Raw genomic sequence first — 13,965 nt, forward strand, 5'->3', positions numbered from 1 at the left:
TTAATAACTTTGATCTCCTTGAATCTTCTGAGGGTCCCTTATGCAGACCAAATGATTGTCAAAAGAGGTCAAATTCAATGACCAGGGCCACGGAGCTGATGAGTGGCAGAACCAATCGAGTTAGCCAGCCTGAGGCAAGCTTTCCCATCATGCCACATCCGTCCATGCTCTCACAGGGAAAACAAATTTGTAACTTTTAACACAGTTTTTGTAGGTGTTATCTAATACATGTGTTACATGTATGAATATTTACAGTTGATCCTTGAACAACATGGATTTGAATTATGTGGGTCCACTTATATATGAATTTTTTTCAATAAATATACAGTCTGTCCTCTGTATCCCTGTTATTTCACATTCATGAATTCAACTAATTATGGATTGAAAACAGAATTTTCGATCTGCATTTAGGAATCCACAGATGTAGAAAACTGACATGCATCAATCTATACCATTTTATACATGGGACTTGAGCATCTGAGAATTTTGGTATCCGCTGGTATCCTGGAACCAATCCTCCATAGGTACCAAGGGACATCTGAAGATTTCAGGGAGTCAAAAGTTATACATGGATTTTTGACTGTGCAGGAGTCAGTGCCCCTAACCCCCATGTTAAGGGCCAAGGGTAATTAGGGAGACAAGGATTCTGAAAATGTGAAACACAGGTCAGGCTAGTTTTGAGGTTGTTTGAAGGAACTGAAAGAAAAGATAGGTTAATGGGGCCTATTCAATTGAGGGTCCATGTTAGTAGGCCGAGAAGAGGCAGGCCTCAGGTGTTCTGGGTTCAATAGAGTCACAATTTGTCATGGAGGGAGCGTCAGAAGGACACTGGTGAGGAAGGCACCAAGTGGCAGGATAAAAAAAACACAAAAAAACTTTTTTAGGTTACCTGACTACAAATGCAGCCCACCCCCCAAATGAGTATCACAAAGTTCTTAACTAGATTTCATAGTGCCTTGAATTTTCAGTGTTTCTTTTATTTTCTACTATTTTCCCCCCCACAAAATATGATATTTCACAGACTTACTATACCATACTGTAGCCTGGATTAGGGTATGTGAAAACTGAAGAAATGAAAAGAAGACTCTTCTCATTGCCAAACGACTACATGAGGAAAGCCAGCTTGTGTTAATACACATTACTTGGTTTGTATCGCATATACATTTGTCAAAAATTCAATAAACATCATATACTGCCTAGATTGTATGCAAATAACTCCTCAGAGTTCAGAATGAAGCCCTTTATTGTGAAAGGAAATTCTCACAAATTGTACCATTTGGATAGTGGGGCAGAAATTACTTGTTTCTATATATATGTATGTTTTTCCTGGAGTGTTTCAAAATTTACCCAACTATAATCTTGTTCTCTATTAATTTCTAGTCTATTTCCATTAGGATTTAAGTCTTGCAAATAATGGAAGGAAAACACCAATATTTTTAATTTAATCACCTGAAGAGGAGGGAAAGAGAAAAGCTGTGATAACACCCAGCACAATCTTTACAATAGATGTGACCTCTTTTCGAGCATGGGGTTGATTCTAAATTACTGCAGAATTCTTAGCATCTTTCTCTCTTTATGTGAACTCAACTTGCACATAATAATGGCTCCCACTGCTCCTTTCAGCATATGCACAGGAAAAAACCCACCTGAAAGGTGTATAAAAGAATTCCTGATTAGCTCATTCATTTATTCTGTTCTTTAGATTCCACATATAAGTGAGATAATACGGTATTTGTCTTTCTCTGACTTATTTCACTTAGCATAATGTTCTCTAGGTCCATCTATATTGTTGCAAATGGTAAGATTTGCAATGTCAGAGGAGTAGTAGATGGGGGGAGGGAGGTTATCACTGTGTGAGGGATATAAATAATAAATGTCTATTACACTGTTTTGTACATCTGAAACTAATAATAATAATAAAAAAATAATCCTTTGTCTCCCAGCAGCGTTGACTTTTTACTCCAGCAGTCACTGCCCTGTATTCTAATTCTACATCAATGCTTCCCAATAGCTGAAGCACCTTTTAAGGTTTAGGTGATGATTTTTGCCCCCAGGCTTAACAAATCTCAGAGACATTGTTAGAAAGCTGCCGAACCCAAAGAGGTGGGTGAGAGAGGAAAGAATGATCAGGATTACTTGAGACTGACGTGGTGGTATCCTTCCCCCCACCCCCATCCACATGGAAAAAATAAGCACATATGATAATAAGTGGGAATTAATATTCTTGCTAAGTTCAGCTCTAGACATTGTCTTTTTCTAATAGCTCTCCAGACTGAGTGGTTCTAAACCCTGAGAATGAGCCCTCCACTGGGCTTCCCTCTCTGCCCTAGTGCAGCAGTGAGGTTTGCTGCAATTCAGAAAGAATCCTCAGTACACAGCAGTGGTTATGAGAAAAGATCACGTCCAGGGAGACCCACTTCCGTGCATCATTTGCTATGCTGGAGATGAAGGTGGTATAGGAGTTGGATTAAAGCACACAGAAGGAAGCGGAGCTCCTTTTTATCATTGCCCAGGTAAGGTGAGAAGAGGCTGAAATGAAAGTTTCAAAGATAAAGGACAGCATCTGAGGGATCATCCCTTGGATGGTACAATAGGAGTTAGGTCACTGCAACACATGAAGGGGCTATGACACAATCAGGGGCTTCAGGAGAGCAGGAGAGACTTAGAAGAAGTGCTCTGTGAAATCTAATGAGTCAAGAAGAGAAGTGAAAGGATTTTGAAGAACTAGGGGAAGCATAGCTTAGGGGAGATATCTTGAGAGCATAATAGACTCCATTAGAAATGTGTGACTTTTTAGAGCAACTCAACAGCCTGGAAGTAGAAGTAGAGGGCTTGTTCAGTGGAGATCATCTTTAGCTATGGAAATTAGGAAACTGCAGCAGCCTCAGACGGGAGATTTCAGAGTGACAGTGAGTTCCCTGTAGCTATGGGTAAGAGCAGATGAGGTTTGTGGAATAGGAGGTCACAAAAGGTTGAGACAGTTCTGACTTAAGAACAAAGGGCAGCTTGCATGTGCTTTGTGTGTGAGGGATGGAAGGTCAGATGGTTGTGGTCAGAAAGGGGGTGTTGCACAGGTAAAGATCTTAGCAGGTGGAGATCCTGGTGCAGTTGCTAATAAGGATGAAATCTAGAACGTGTCTACACTGGAGAATAGATAATGTGGGATGATGTGAAGGCTATTAGACTGAATTGGGACAAAGGACTTGTGAGTTAGTGGTGACTTTGAATTTGAGAGGATGCTGGGAATAAAATGAGTAGAAAGACCATGAGGCAGGTACTGCTAGGGTGGGGATATATACTAAGGGGATTCTGCACTAAGGAACTGAAATGAGTAATGAATAACAGTAACAGAATAAAGAATAACAGAACAGAGAACCAGCCAGTGAAGTAGAGTAATGCCCAGAAGTGGTCATGGGGTATGAGAACTATTGGCATTTTTCCTCCTGGCCTTGTTGTTAAAGGGTGTTGTCTCCACTGCAGGAATTGTGAGATATGCCATCTTACTTGGAAGAACCAGTTGCAGATCATGTGAACAAGTGACAGAGTTGGGGAGAGCACGATTTGAAGATGTAGGAAACTTTGTCCTTAACAGGATTAAAGTTCCAAAAAGATCTGTGTGGTTTGGATAATCGTTCTGAACCTTGGCTGCACAATAGAATTACCCACAACGTGCTAAAAACCAACCAACCAAACAAACACCAATATCCAGACCAATTAGATTAGAGCCTTTGGGTTGGGGTCCTGGAGCAAGTCTTTTTAAAGCTCCGGAGCGGATTCCTATGTGTGTGGGACAGAGAACTACTGATTTGGGAAGAACATGAAGTAGGGTGGGCCTGAAGAAGGAGGGGTATCTGGACGGGGTGCTACAAAAGGTAGTATTTATGGATAACAGAGATTAGAGAAGTAGGGCATGAGAGAGAGACTGGCAGCGATCATTAACAGGCAAGGTGCCAAAAAGTGTGCAGGGTGCAAAACTGAGGTAACAAAGGGCCTTTCTGAGTTTATGGGCCCCAAGGATCCAATTTATTCATGGGTGTGAGGCAGTGTTGACCACACTGCACTAACTGTCTATTTGGTAAGGTGGATAGCTCGCCCACCTTTAACTAGGATTTTGGTATTCCTGCATTATTAAAAGGCCATGAGGTGCAAGAAAGTCTTATCCATTATTCATATTTATTTCAGGCTAAGTTGGGATCCCCAGATATTGAGAATTTGTAAATGTCTAGTCGGAAAGTCCTGACCACAATACAAACTTCTCTTGGATTGTTTTCACTGCTTAAACCTGTATATCAGTCTTTCTTGGTGTTGATCGCTAATTAAAATAATCAAAATTATGTTAGGAACATTACTTTTTTTTTTTTTTTTGGCATGGATTTGTGTGTGTCTGTTGGGAAGAAAGGGCAAGGGTACCTGAGAAGAACGATTTGTGTTAGTATAAAATATGTGTATCAGACATTTCAAATACGATGTAGAGCTACTATGGTATGCTTTTTGCAATGAACTTTTCTTGGAATTGTTAAAAAAAGATTTGCCTTAATCAGACCCCTCTACAAATACAGTTTTCCCTAAGAAGAATTTAAGCCAGGGATGATTTCTTTCCTGACAGTGCCTTAGAAGTATCACATTTGCAAAGAATATAAAAGAAATAACCTTAGGCTTTACACTAGAGCTGTGTGTTCACATCATTTATTCAACATCAGAAACTCCTGCAGGCTCAACAATCAAAAATGTATCCAGCGACTGATTCTGTCTTATCCCTTCCATGGAACCATCTGTAACACTCAAGTTTTCGTGACCCAGAAATATTCTCTGGATGGAAACTCTAGAAAGAAATACCCTGATTTTCAGAAATATTGCTTCCTTTGGCTTCCTTGACACATTTTTCTTGCACTTCTCCCTTCTTGGGGTGCTCATCCTTCTGAAGCTCCTTTGTTGGGTGCCCTCCCTGCTCCCTTGCAATGGCAGGGTCCCCCCTTCTCCCCTCCCTGCCTTGGTCCCTATGTTCTGGAGGTGGCTCTTCAAGAAACCCACTTTTTAAGACTGGAGAATCCAGACTGCAGCCAGATGCCTGGGCACGAACTTGCACTTTCCACTCGATAGCTATGTGACCTAGAGCAACCTACGTAGCCTTTCTGGGCCTTGGACTGCACATCAGTAAAATGGAAATAATGGTATCTTACAGGTTAGCTGTGAAGATTACATGTGTTAATAAAAAAATATTTACAATCTTGCCTGGCACATAGCAAGTTCTCAGTAATGTTTATGACTTTTTATTATTATTTTTGTCCTCTACTTTCCCTTGATATTCTCTCTGATCACCACAGATGACAAATATGAATGTTATAGAACTGGTTGCTGAGTTTCTATCTCAGGATATGCAATCTGTTCAGAGAGCCACACCCATGTTTCTAATTGTGCCTTGGGCACCTTTGTCCTGATGTCTGTTCATATCTCTAACTTAATATTCCCAAAGCAAAAGCACCAGATCCACACCCCAAAGCTACCTGCCTCTTGCATTTGCCACTGGTACTCAGAGGCAGACTTGATCTTTTGCTTAGTCCATTCGATGTTAGTCCCCAAGTCCTGCAAGAACTACTTAAGTAGAACCTTGCACATCTATTCTCTTCTTCTCACGCCTCTGTCATCACCCCAACGCTAACATGTTTTTCTTTGTAACTTGACTTTATATTCCCACTGACATCAAACTATTTCTAACATATATTTCCAACCATGTCTTTCTTCTGTTTAAATGTCTCCAGTGGCTCTCCGTTACCTCAAGAAGCTGAATCTCAGCTCTTCTCTCTGGCAGTCAAAGTCCATAAAACACCTATCTATCATTCTAAGCTTACTGGAAATAATATACCTGTATAGAGTCTGTATTTACTGTTCTCTCTGTGTTTTTTCCACGCTGTTCCCTTCACATAGAAATCTTGTATTTTTTTCCCATTATTGCTGGTTAAACCATATCTTCCATTAGGGCCAATATCAAATGTTGACTTCTTGTCATATTTCCTTAAAATAATGTGATGCCTGTCCTGAATGTCCATAGAACATTGCATTCATCTATAGCGTTTATCACACTCTGACTCGTCTCCTAGGCCGTGGCATGCTTCTTTTATTCCTCCTGTTAGATTATAACTTCTTCAAAGGCACTGACTATATCCTTTAAAGCTTCAAATGAGATAAAATGAATGGCAATAATACCATCAGGAATTCAGCTCATTTATTCTGCAAAGCAGCCGCCTGTTGTCAAATGCTAATGCTTTTCCTCGCAATCCTCATATAAAGAATGGGGAAGTGTATAAATACAGTAGCACACAAGAGAAACATACAGGGTGAACGATTACACCAATTCCTTTTATAGGAAGAACACAGCTGAGATGAACATGGAAGCAGATTATTTACCATCCATGGGTCCCGTTGCCAAATTCTCCCATTTCTAAATTTTTCATTAAAGGAAATCAAGGAAGGTAAACAAAAGTAGCTCTTGGGAGGAATCAGCATAATGGAAACAGCTCATTTATCATCCTGACCTCAGAGAACCGTCTAATTTTTTTTTTAACTGCATCTTTTGGGGCTAAACATTTGTGTGCATCCACTCAGGCACATGCACACACACACACACACACACACACACACACACACGCGCGCGCGCGCGCGCACACACGCACACACACGCACAGTCACGCCAAACCGTGGCTTCTGTGTGAAGGTGGAAAGGGCGGCTCAGGCAGGAGCGCTTACCTTCAGGGCATCGTGGGTGTCATCCAGACAGTAGACACGGATGCTGTACTCCAGAGATGAGCAGCAGAGTGGCCCAAAGATGGCCAGCTTCAGGCGCTTTGCGGCCGCTTTGGTGGTGGACTGCCCGACCAGAGCGTAAGTGCTGAGGTTCTCTGTGAGGAGGTGGCAGGCCTCTGCGTCCAGCTGAATGTAGCAGGGGGTCGTGAAGTTTTCCTCTCCCACCACCACCACGTCCTGGGGGACAAGAGGGAAGGAACTGTGGCTGAGCCCCTGAGGGTCCAGCTGACCACTGTCACTGTGGCCAGTGGTGGTGGATGGAGCAGGATGTCTTCTCCTAAATGTTATAATTCTTTGTCCTGCTCTTTTTTCTTTCTCAGGCTTTATTGTATTTCTATTTCCATTCTTTATCAGAATCTCCTGTACTTCCCTTGTCTTTATACTTTAATATTCTTTATTTAGATGCTCTTTACTTAGCATGTTTTGATCTGAGAATCTGCAATACTGAAATCTACATAAAATTCCCCAGGAAATTGATGAATTATCCTTCTAACTTCAGTTCACCTGAGTTTATTATCTGTTTCTGAGAATTTAATGTTTTAATTTCTCAATTTCTTATGTAATCCAAAAGTACTATTTTATATCAATGTCATTACAGCAGAGTAGTAATGTTCCCCCCTTAAAATCTAGGAGTTTGAAAGAATTAGATGAATTAAGGAATTATACAATACGACTCCACTGTGTTCTTCCAAACTCACCCTCCAATTACTTTCCAAAGCCATACCCTTCTTTTCCTCAATAATCTGGGCTGCTGGACTCTACAGAAAGCACAATATGGCCAAGTCCATACTTTTAAGACACTATTCTCTGTTATTTTTCATGTCAGCCTTTAAACAATTCATCTTTTTAAATTTTGGGGAAAAATTAGAAAAACATAAAAATAAGTGGAAGTGAAGTGATGAATTCTATAAAAACAGTTACTAACTCAACCAGGTTTTGATTTATCCAGATGACTCAGGCTACAGAAGAAAGACCAAGCGTAGAATCCATAAACCAAGCATCACAATTCCACATACGTCCCAGGGCAGCCAGGCAATAGAAAGGTGTGAAGCAGGAAGGGCAGACAGCAATACAAGTGGGGCAGACCGCGGTGAAGCAGAGCACAAAGCTGGCTGAAGAGCTCAGTCTCCACTTGTTTCAGCCCATGGAGGCTACACAGGAATTCAGGCTACACAGGAATTGTACCCTTGAGCGTACAACCTTTCATTTTTCAAAAGAAGCTGGAAGTTCAGATATTTATGTGAACTCTTCCAACTTTTAATTAATTCAATTTAATTAATGTAATTAATACAATTTCACATGGGAGAGATAAAATGTGTGGGCATGACTTGGCCCATGCATTAGGCTACTTAATCTCCACAGAACAGGAACTGTGTGTACTTTGCTTCCCACGGTATCTCAGTGGACCTGGTTCATGGTGAGCAAATGGTTATTTGTCCAAAATAGGAATGACTGTTTCATCATAAATTGAGTCCCTGGGGATGGACAAAGATAGGAGAGAAGCAGTCCCCTCAGGTGGTTGTTTATTAGTTAGGACTGGCAACATCATCTGAGCCCTAGTAAGAGCTGTATTCTCATAGCTTTGTATCTTCAACTATACTGGTACCCAAAGATGAAGCTCAAACTGAACCAGAAAAAAGAAATGGAAGTGCAGTACCTCCAGGTTTATTCCAGCCCCAAAAGGACACTTGGAAAAAGCTATTTTCTCTAACAGAACGAGCATAAGCTAGGCATCATGCAATGAAGACATGTTACAGCAAGTCTCCTAGAAGATACAGTCAAGAATAAAGATGTCCCATGTGCTTGTCACAAGTATAAATAAGAGTGATTTCAGAAGCATTGTTCCCTTTCTCTCTGCTCCTCTCATCTCTTTCTTTTCGTATTATTACTGATGTTTTTATTACTCAAAGTGTTATTCAAATTACTCAGACATAGACAGGGCAATAAAGTCCCTTGAGACTAAGACTTTGGAATGTTTTGAGATATATCATTAAAGATTAATGGAACTGAAGTTAGACTTGGTTAAGTCTTGCCTTAACCGAACATAAAGTATATACATCCCTAGACTTCAATCATAAACTTTAAGTTCTCTGTGAAGGAGTGATCCCCTCACATGACGAAGAGGAGAACATGTCCATAGAAAGGAAACAACACATGCCCATAGAAAAAGAATCAACCCCAGAGATGCCCTGCTGCTTTTCTAACTCTAATGCTATTTTTTCCTAAAATACTAGGGGCTTGAATTTTTATGTATATTTTTTCCAAAAATTTCTTGCCTAAAAGAAAAACACCGTAAGTAATCACACAATGCATAACATATACTTCTCTTTGTAACGACACAAAATACAGGGAGAGGTAGCTTTTACAACTATTTGATATTTTTTGATAAACATATTCCTGAAACATGCTTTTGTGAGAATAGTCTAAAATGTAATTTTTTACTTGGTATTTTCCATTAAAACAATAGATACTATTTACTCAAGGGATAATAATAAACACAGGCAAGCTTTAAAAAGACATTAGGTATAAAATCTTTGTGGTAAATGTAACAAACCCTTTTGCACTTAACTTTAGGTGCTAACTGAAGGGTTCTGATGTCAAAAACTGGATCTGTTTAAGGTACTGTCCTTAGGAAGCTATGATGGCAATGGCCACTGAGAGCCAGGATGCCATAGGTGTTCTTCATTCCAGTGGAGTGTAGAAGATATACCCTTTCTGTTTTCCTAGGTTAAGTTCAGAAGAACTAGATTCCCAGTACTTGTCTACAAGTAAGTGCCTAACGTTTTCTGACCCAGGTGCAATGTTTCTCTAGTTGCAAGTTATATATATATATATATATATATATATATATATATATATATATACACACACACACATATATATGCATATATATATGCATAAATATATGTTTAATAATAAATATAATAAATATAAATATATATATTTATTTCCCTTCCCAAGATACAGTATGTCTTTTCCAAAAGAGACTTTTGTAAGATTCCAAAGTGCACTTTCCCTATGAGCTAGCTCATGCTTGACCATTTTCTTTATGTCTATCAGTCAGTAGACAAAGCATTCAATAAACAGTCTGTCTGTCTCTTCCCCTTCCTGCCTCCCTCATTCTTTCTCCCCTCTCTTTGTCCTTTTCTCTCTCTCTCTTTTTCATTTTGAGTGTAAGCTAGAATTCTATCCATGTTTCATTTTAAAAATGTTTTTGCTTCTCACGATTGCTCCTGTTTATCTGCATGGATTGCTCTTATGTTGCATCTTTATCCAACAAGAGCTCACCTCCCACTGCCCCTGAGCTGCCTGGTGTTTGAGCTGTATCTTCCAGTCCTCAGTGTTGGGATCTGCGCAGTGATGCATAGTGAGGACGACGGGCCGGGTCAGTAGGGCTCCTAGAGGCCCACAGCTTACCACAGGGGTCAAGAGTGTCTGCGTGTCTTCCGTGGGTGGCCTAGGACGAGAGCAGAGAACAGTATCAGTGACATTTCCATCCTATTTCTGTGCTATGTACTCTTTGAGAATTTAAATCTAAAATTGAACAAATAGTTTCTTCTTGGAGTTTATTTTTGGGGGTGATAGTGACACAGAACTACATGGAAAGGCAAGCGCTTTATACCAAGACTTTGGTCTTGCAGGACTGAAGGTCTTTATGATAACAGTGGATATGCCTGCATCTCTTTGATCTGCTTCCCTCAGACACAGGTCTGCCTTTGGTGATGTCCTCTGAATCCATGGACGGATATTTTCAGGGTGTAATGAGAAGGTACAGAGTCCTTAAGAGGCAACAGAACCATGTTTTCTGATAACACTTGTCATTGGTCTCATAGGGTTTTAAATACTTTTGTGGTTATTTTAGGACCTAACTTGAAAAATACTTTTTAAAACATCACTTCAGAATACGGACACCATAGAGCTAAACTTCATCCAAATGCTTTTTTTTCCAGGAATAATTCAGGCTAGTATGGCACATTCATTCATTCAAATATTACCAGACAGAATATATAACTCTTTCTACAGCATTTTAAAATGAAATATCTCTACTTGTATACTTCATACTCTGAGAGTAGGGGAGTAAAAACCTTAAAGATTCAAAATCTTTATCTCATAGGTTTTATTTTAATTCCCTTAAACTCTTTCCCTAATAAGACTGTAATCAACAAGCAAATGGATAAATGAACCTGAGCTATCAGTTGGTATGTGAGGAAGTAGTCTCAAGGTGTTGAGTGGATTGCCCACAGTCCCACAACTACCAGTGCTAGGGCTAGGACTAAAACCAGTGCTTTCTTAACAACAGTACTCAAAACTACTCTGTCAGGTAGAGTGGCTTAAGAAACCAGAGAGGCATAGAACTTTAGAGGACGAAGGGCCCTCAGGGTCAACAAGTACCACCTTCCATCCAAAGCAGAAATCTCTCTACAATATGCTGACATGCGGTGGGTGTTTTAGACACACGCAAAATTGTGGTCCACCATTACTGAGGGTCTCTCATCTGTTACCAACTCTAATTTACAACATATTCTTACTTAGAAAGAACACAATCTGCTTTCCTGACACTTCTCTTCACATATCCTTGCTCTGCTTTCTTTCCACTTTGGCATGAAAGCCTTTCAAATATTTAGAGATTTTTATGGTGTCTAAAAAGTTTTCTGTATTTCAGATCAAATATCCTCTCAATTCTCCAATCTTTTTTTAGACTTTAGCTGGAAAAGCATAGTTTCCGTCTCTCTCCCTATATTTTTAATCTTCATTATATAGATTATATAATCTTCACATATAGATGTTTGTCTGTTTCAATGTCAACTAAAATGGGGCATCTTGAAATGAATGTAACACTTAAATAGACATTATAGAGTCTAGACTATTGCTTTGATTTGGTATATGGAGTTTGATCAATACCCTCAAAATTGTTGCTTTAGATTATTCTCAATCAAGTAATTATTTATAAATATTATCTAGCAGGCTTCAGTTAGATGGAAAGACAGAGATAATATGGTTAAGCATTGCCTTTATAAAATGAGGTAATGAAGCCCCAAGAAGGTCGAGCAATTTCTTAAAGCTAACAACTCTGTGTATTCCTAAAACAAAATGTCTTAGGCTAAGTCTCTATAATTCTATGGTTGCAATGATAGCTTTTGAACCTACGTACAGAAATTTATATTTAGCTATTTAATTACACCTTAATAGTTTCAGGGAAATTTCAGGTCATCTATTTCTTAATGCTTAGTCTTTCCCCCAATTATTGGCCACCTTTTCCAGTCTTTTATCCTCCATAAATCTGATATGCCTGCCATTTATGTTCTCATTCCAATCACTGATAACATTGTAATACAAGAACAGGATAAAGACAGAGACTTTTTCAAGGACATCACTTGAAACCTCTCTCCACTCTGACATCAATACTTGGAGTTATTTAATTCAGCCTAATATAAATCCATTAAAATATACATTGTCCAGTTCACATCTTTCCATTTTATTCACATGGATATTACAAGGGATATATCAAATTCCTTTATAACTTCAACAGACAATTGAAATGGATTTTTGTGTGGTCAATCTACATTTTATGTATTAAATACTACATAATTTAGAAGTTAGCTTATATCTATGGCCTCATTTAATACTCAATGAGTGATGGAGGTTGTCACTAATTTTTTTTTTTTTTTTTTAATATTGTTGAAAGACAATTCTCTATGGATGTCTCATGCTTTTGCATGTTCCTGACTATCTTTTCAAGGTGATTACATAGCAATTGCCTTGGAAGATGAAGATAGTGCTTACCTCTGGAGTAAATGGCAGGCATATCTACTTCCCATTATAAAAGGCCCAGGTTACCTAAGCTCAGGGGTCCTTTCTGGAGTGCAACCACTGAGTGTGTAGATGTCACTGACCCCGTTTGCATCACTCTTTTGGAACTGGGGTTCAGGAAACTGGCACAAAAATGATGATACTCTGGATGCTACGATTGCTATGAGTAATAAACTGTCCTTTGTCTCTGACCAGGAGTCTGTGTCATGTAACAGCATTCACGAATCTGTGGTAGCTCACAAGTAAATCTTAGAGATTCTTCAGTTCTTGACAAATATCATCATCAGTTCTGAGGACTCAACTAAAATTTGGCACATTTTCCCCTAATAAAACTTGGCTATCATTGCTTCCTCTTCTAAAATTCTAAAATTTCCTTATTCTAAAATTTTACTAGGATCTCAGCAACATATGGCTTTTCTTTCCTTCTATTTAGAAAATCAAAACAACTTTTTTGTCTCTTTTTAGTCTGTTAATACTGTCTCGATTCTACTTAATAACAACATAGTTTTATTAAATCAAAAGTTATTGGAGTACTTGGAAATGTACTTCTATATGAAATCTTAAGGTTATTGGCAGCTTGAGAAATCATTACCGTCCCCTTTGCCCCTCATTTTCATTTCCTCTTAACCCAGTTTTTCCTCCTTCCTTCCTTCCAGTCTGAAATTCATTCTCTTAGAACATGAGTGAAGTTTTGCTTTCATTGTGTCATAGCTAATACTACACTACCTGGGTGGCCAGATGGCTCAGTTGGTTGGAGCGTGAGCTCTTAGCAAAAGGGTCGCTAGTTCGATTACCACATGGGCCAGTGAGCTGTGCCCTCCACAACTAGATTGAAGGACAATGACTTGGAGCTGACGGGCCCTGGAGAAACACACTACCCTCCAATATTCCCCAATAAAATTTATTTTTAAAAAAGTACTGCACTACCTGCTCTGAGCTTTTTAAACTCTACTTTTCCTACCTGGGCCAAAAAAAAAAAAGCAATGATTGTGTTTTCCTGAGCACTGTTCTTACCTTTTAGTTACAAATATACCTTGAGAAGTAAGCATTAAACTTTTAAGGAAGGAGACTAAAGTGGAATCCATTTCAAGTGGTCCTTGCAATACAGTTGGGGATTGGAAACATCTGTCTCTCAGTCTGCTTTTAGCAGTCTGTGCTTGAGGCAGAAAGAGGAGGGGTTCTTCTCATCACTGAGTTGGAACAGAAGGAAGAAGACTCCCTGCTGGGACGGGGAGCTGTCAGACCTGTGCTCTCCACACACACCCCTGGCATGCAATATTGATGGGTGCCATTCTTGGAGGAGGGACAGCAAGAGAAAGAAGGAGCGGTAGGTGTCAAAATAATTTATTAAAC

At 39.4% G+C, this 13,965-nt stretch overlaps 1 protein-coding gene across 2 annotated transcripts in view; it reads right to left on the minus strand.

The window, feature by feature from the left end:
- UNC5C (unc-5 netrin receptor C) overlaps window positions 1–13,965 on the minus strand; it is a 370,467-nt gene that overhangs the window by 23,722 nt on the left and 332,780 nt on the right. For both annotated transcript variants that reach the window (XM_019741125.3, XM_019741124.3), the window contains 2 exons: window positions 10,090–10,258; window positions 6,745–6,978 (listed from right to left, as the gene is read on the minus strand). In XM_019741125.3, coding sequence (XP_019596684.1) covers window positions 6,745–6,978; window positions 10,090–10,258 — 403 coding nt within the window. The remainder of the gene's footprint in view (window positions 1–6,744; window positions 6,979–10,089; window positions 10,259–13,965) is intronic.

The sequence above is a fragment of the Rhinolophus sinicus genome, chromosome 1 (assembly GCF_057876585.1).
Source record: "Rhinolophus sinicus isolate RSI-liver-muscle chromosome 1, RSI-T2T, whole genome shotgun sequence".
In the NCBI taxonomy this organism is placed as follows: domain Eukaryota; kingdom Metazoa; phylum Chordata; class Mammalia; order Chiroptera; family Rhinolophidae; genus Rhinolophus; species Rhinolophus sinicus.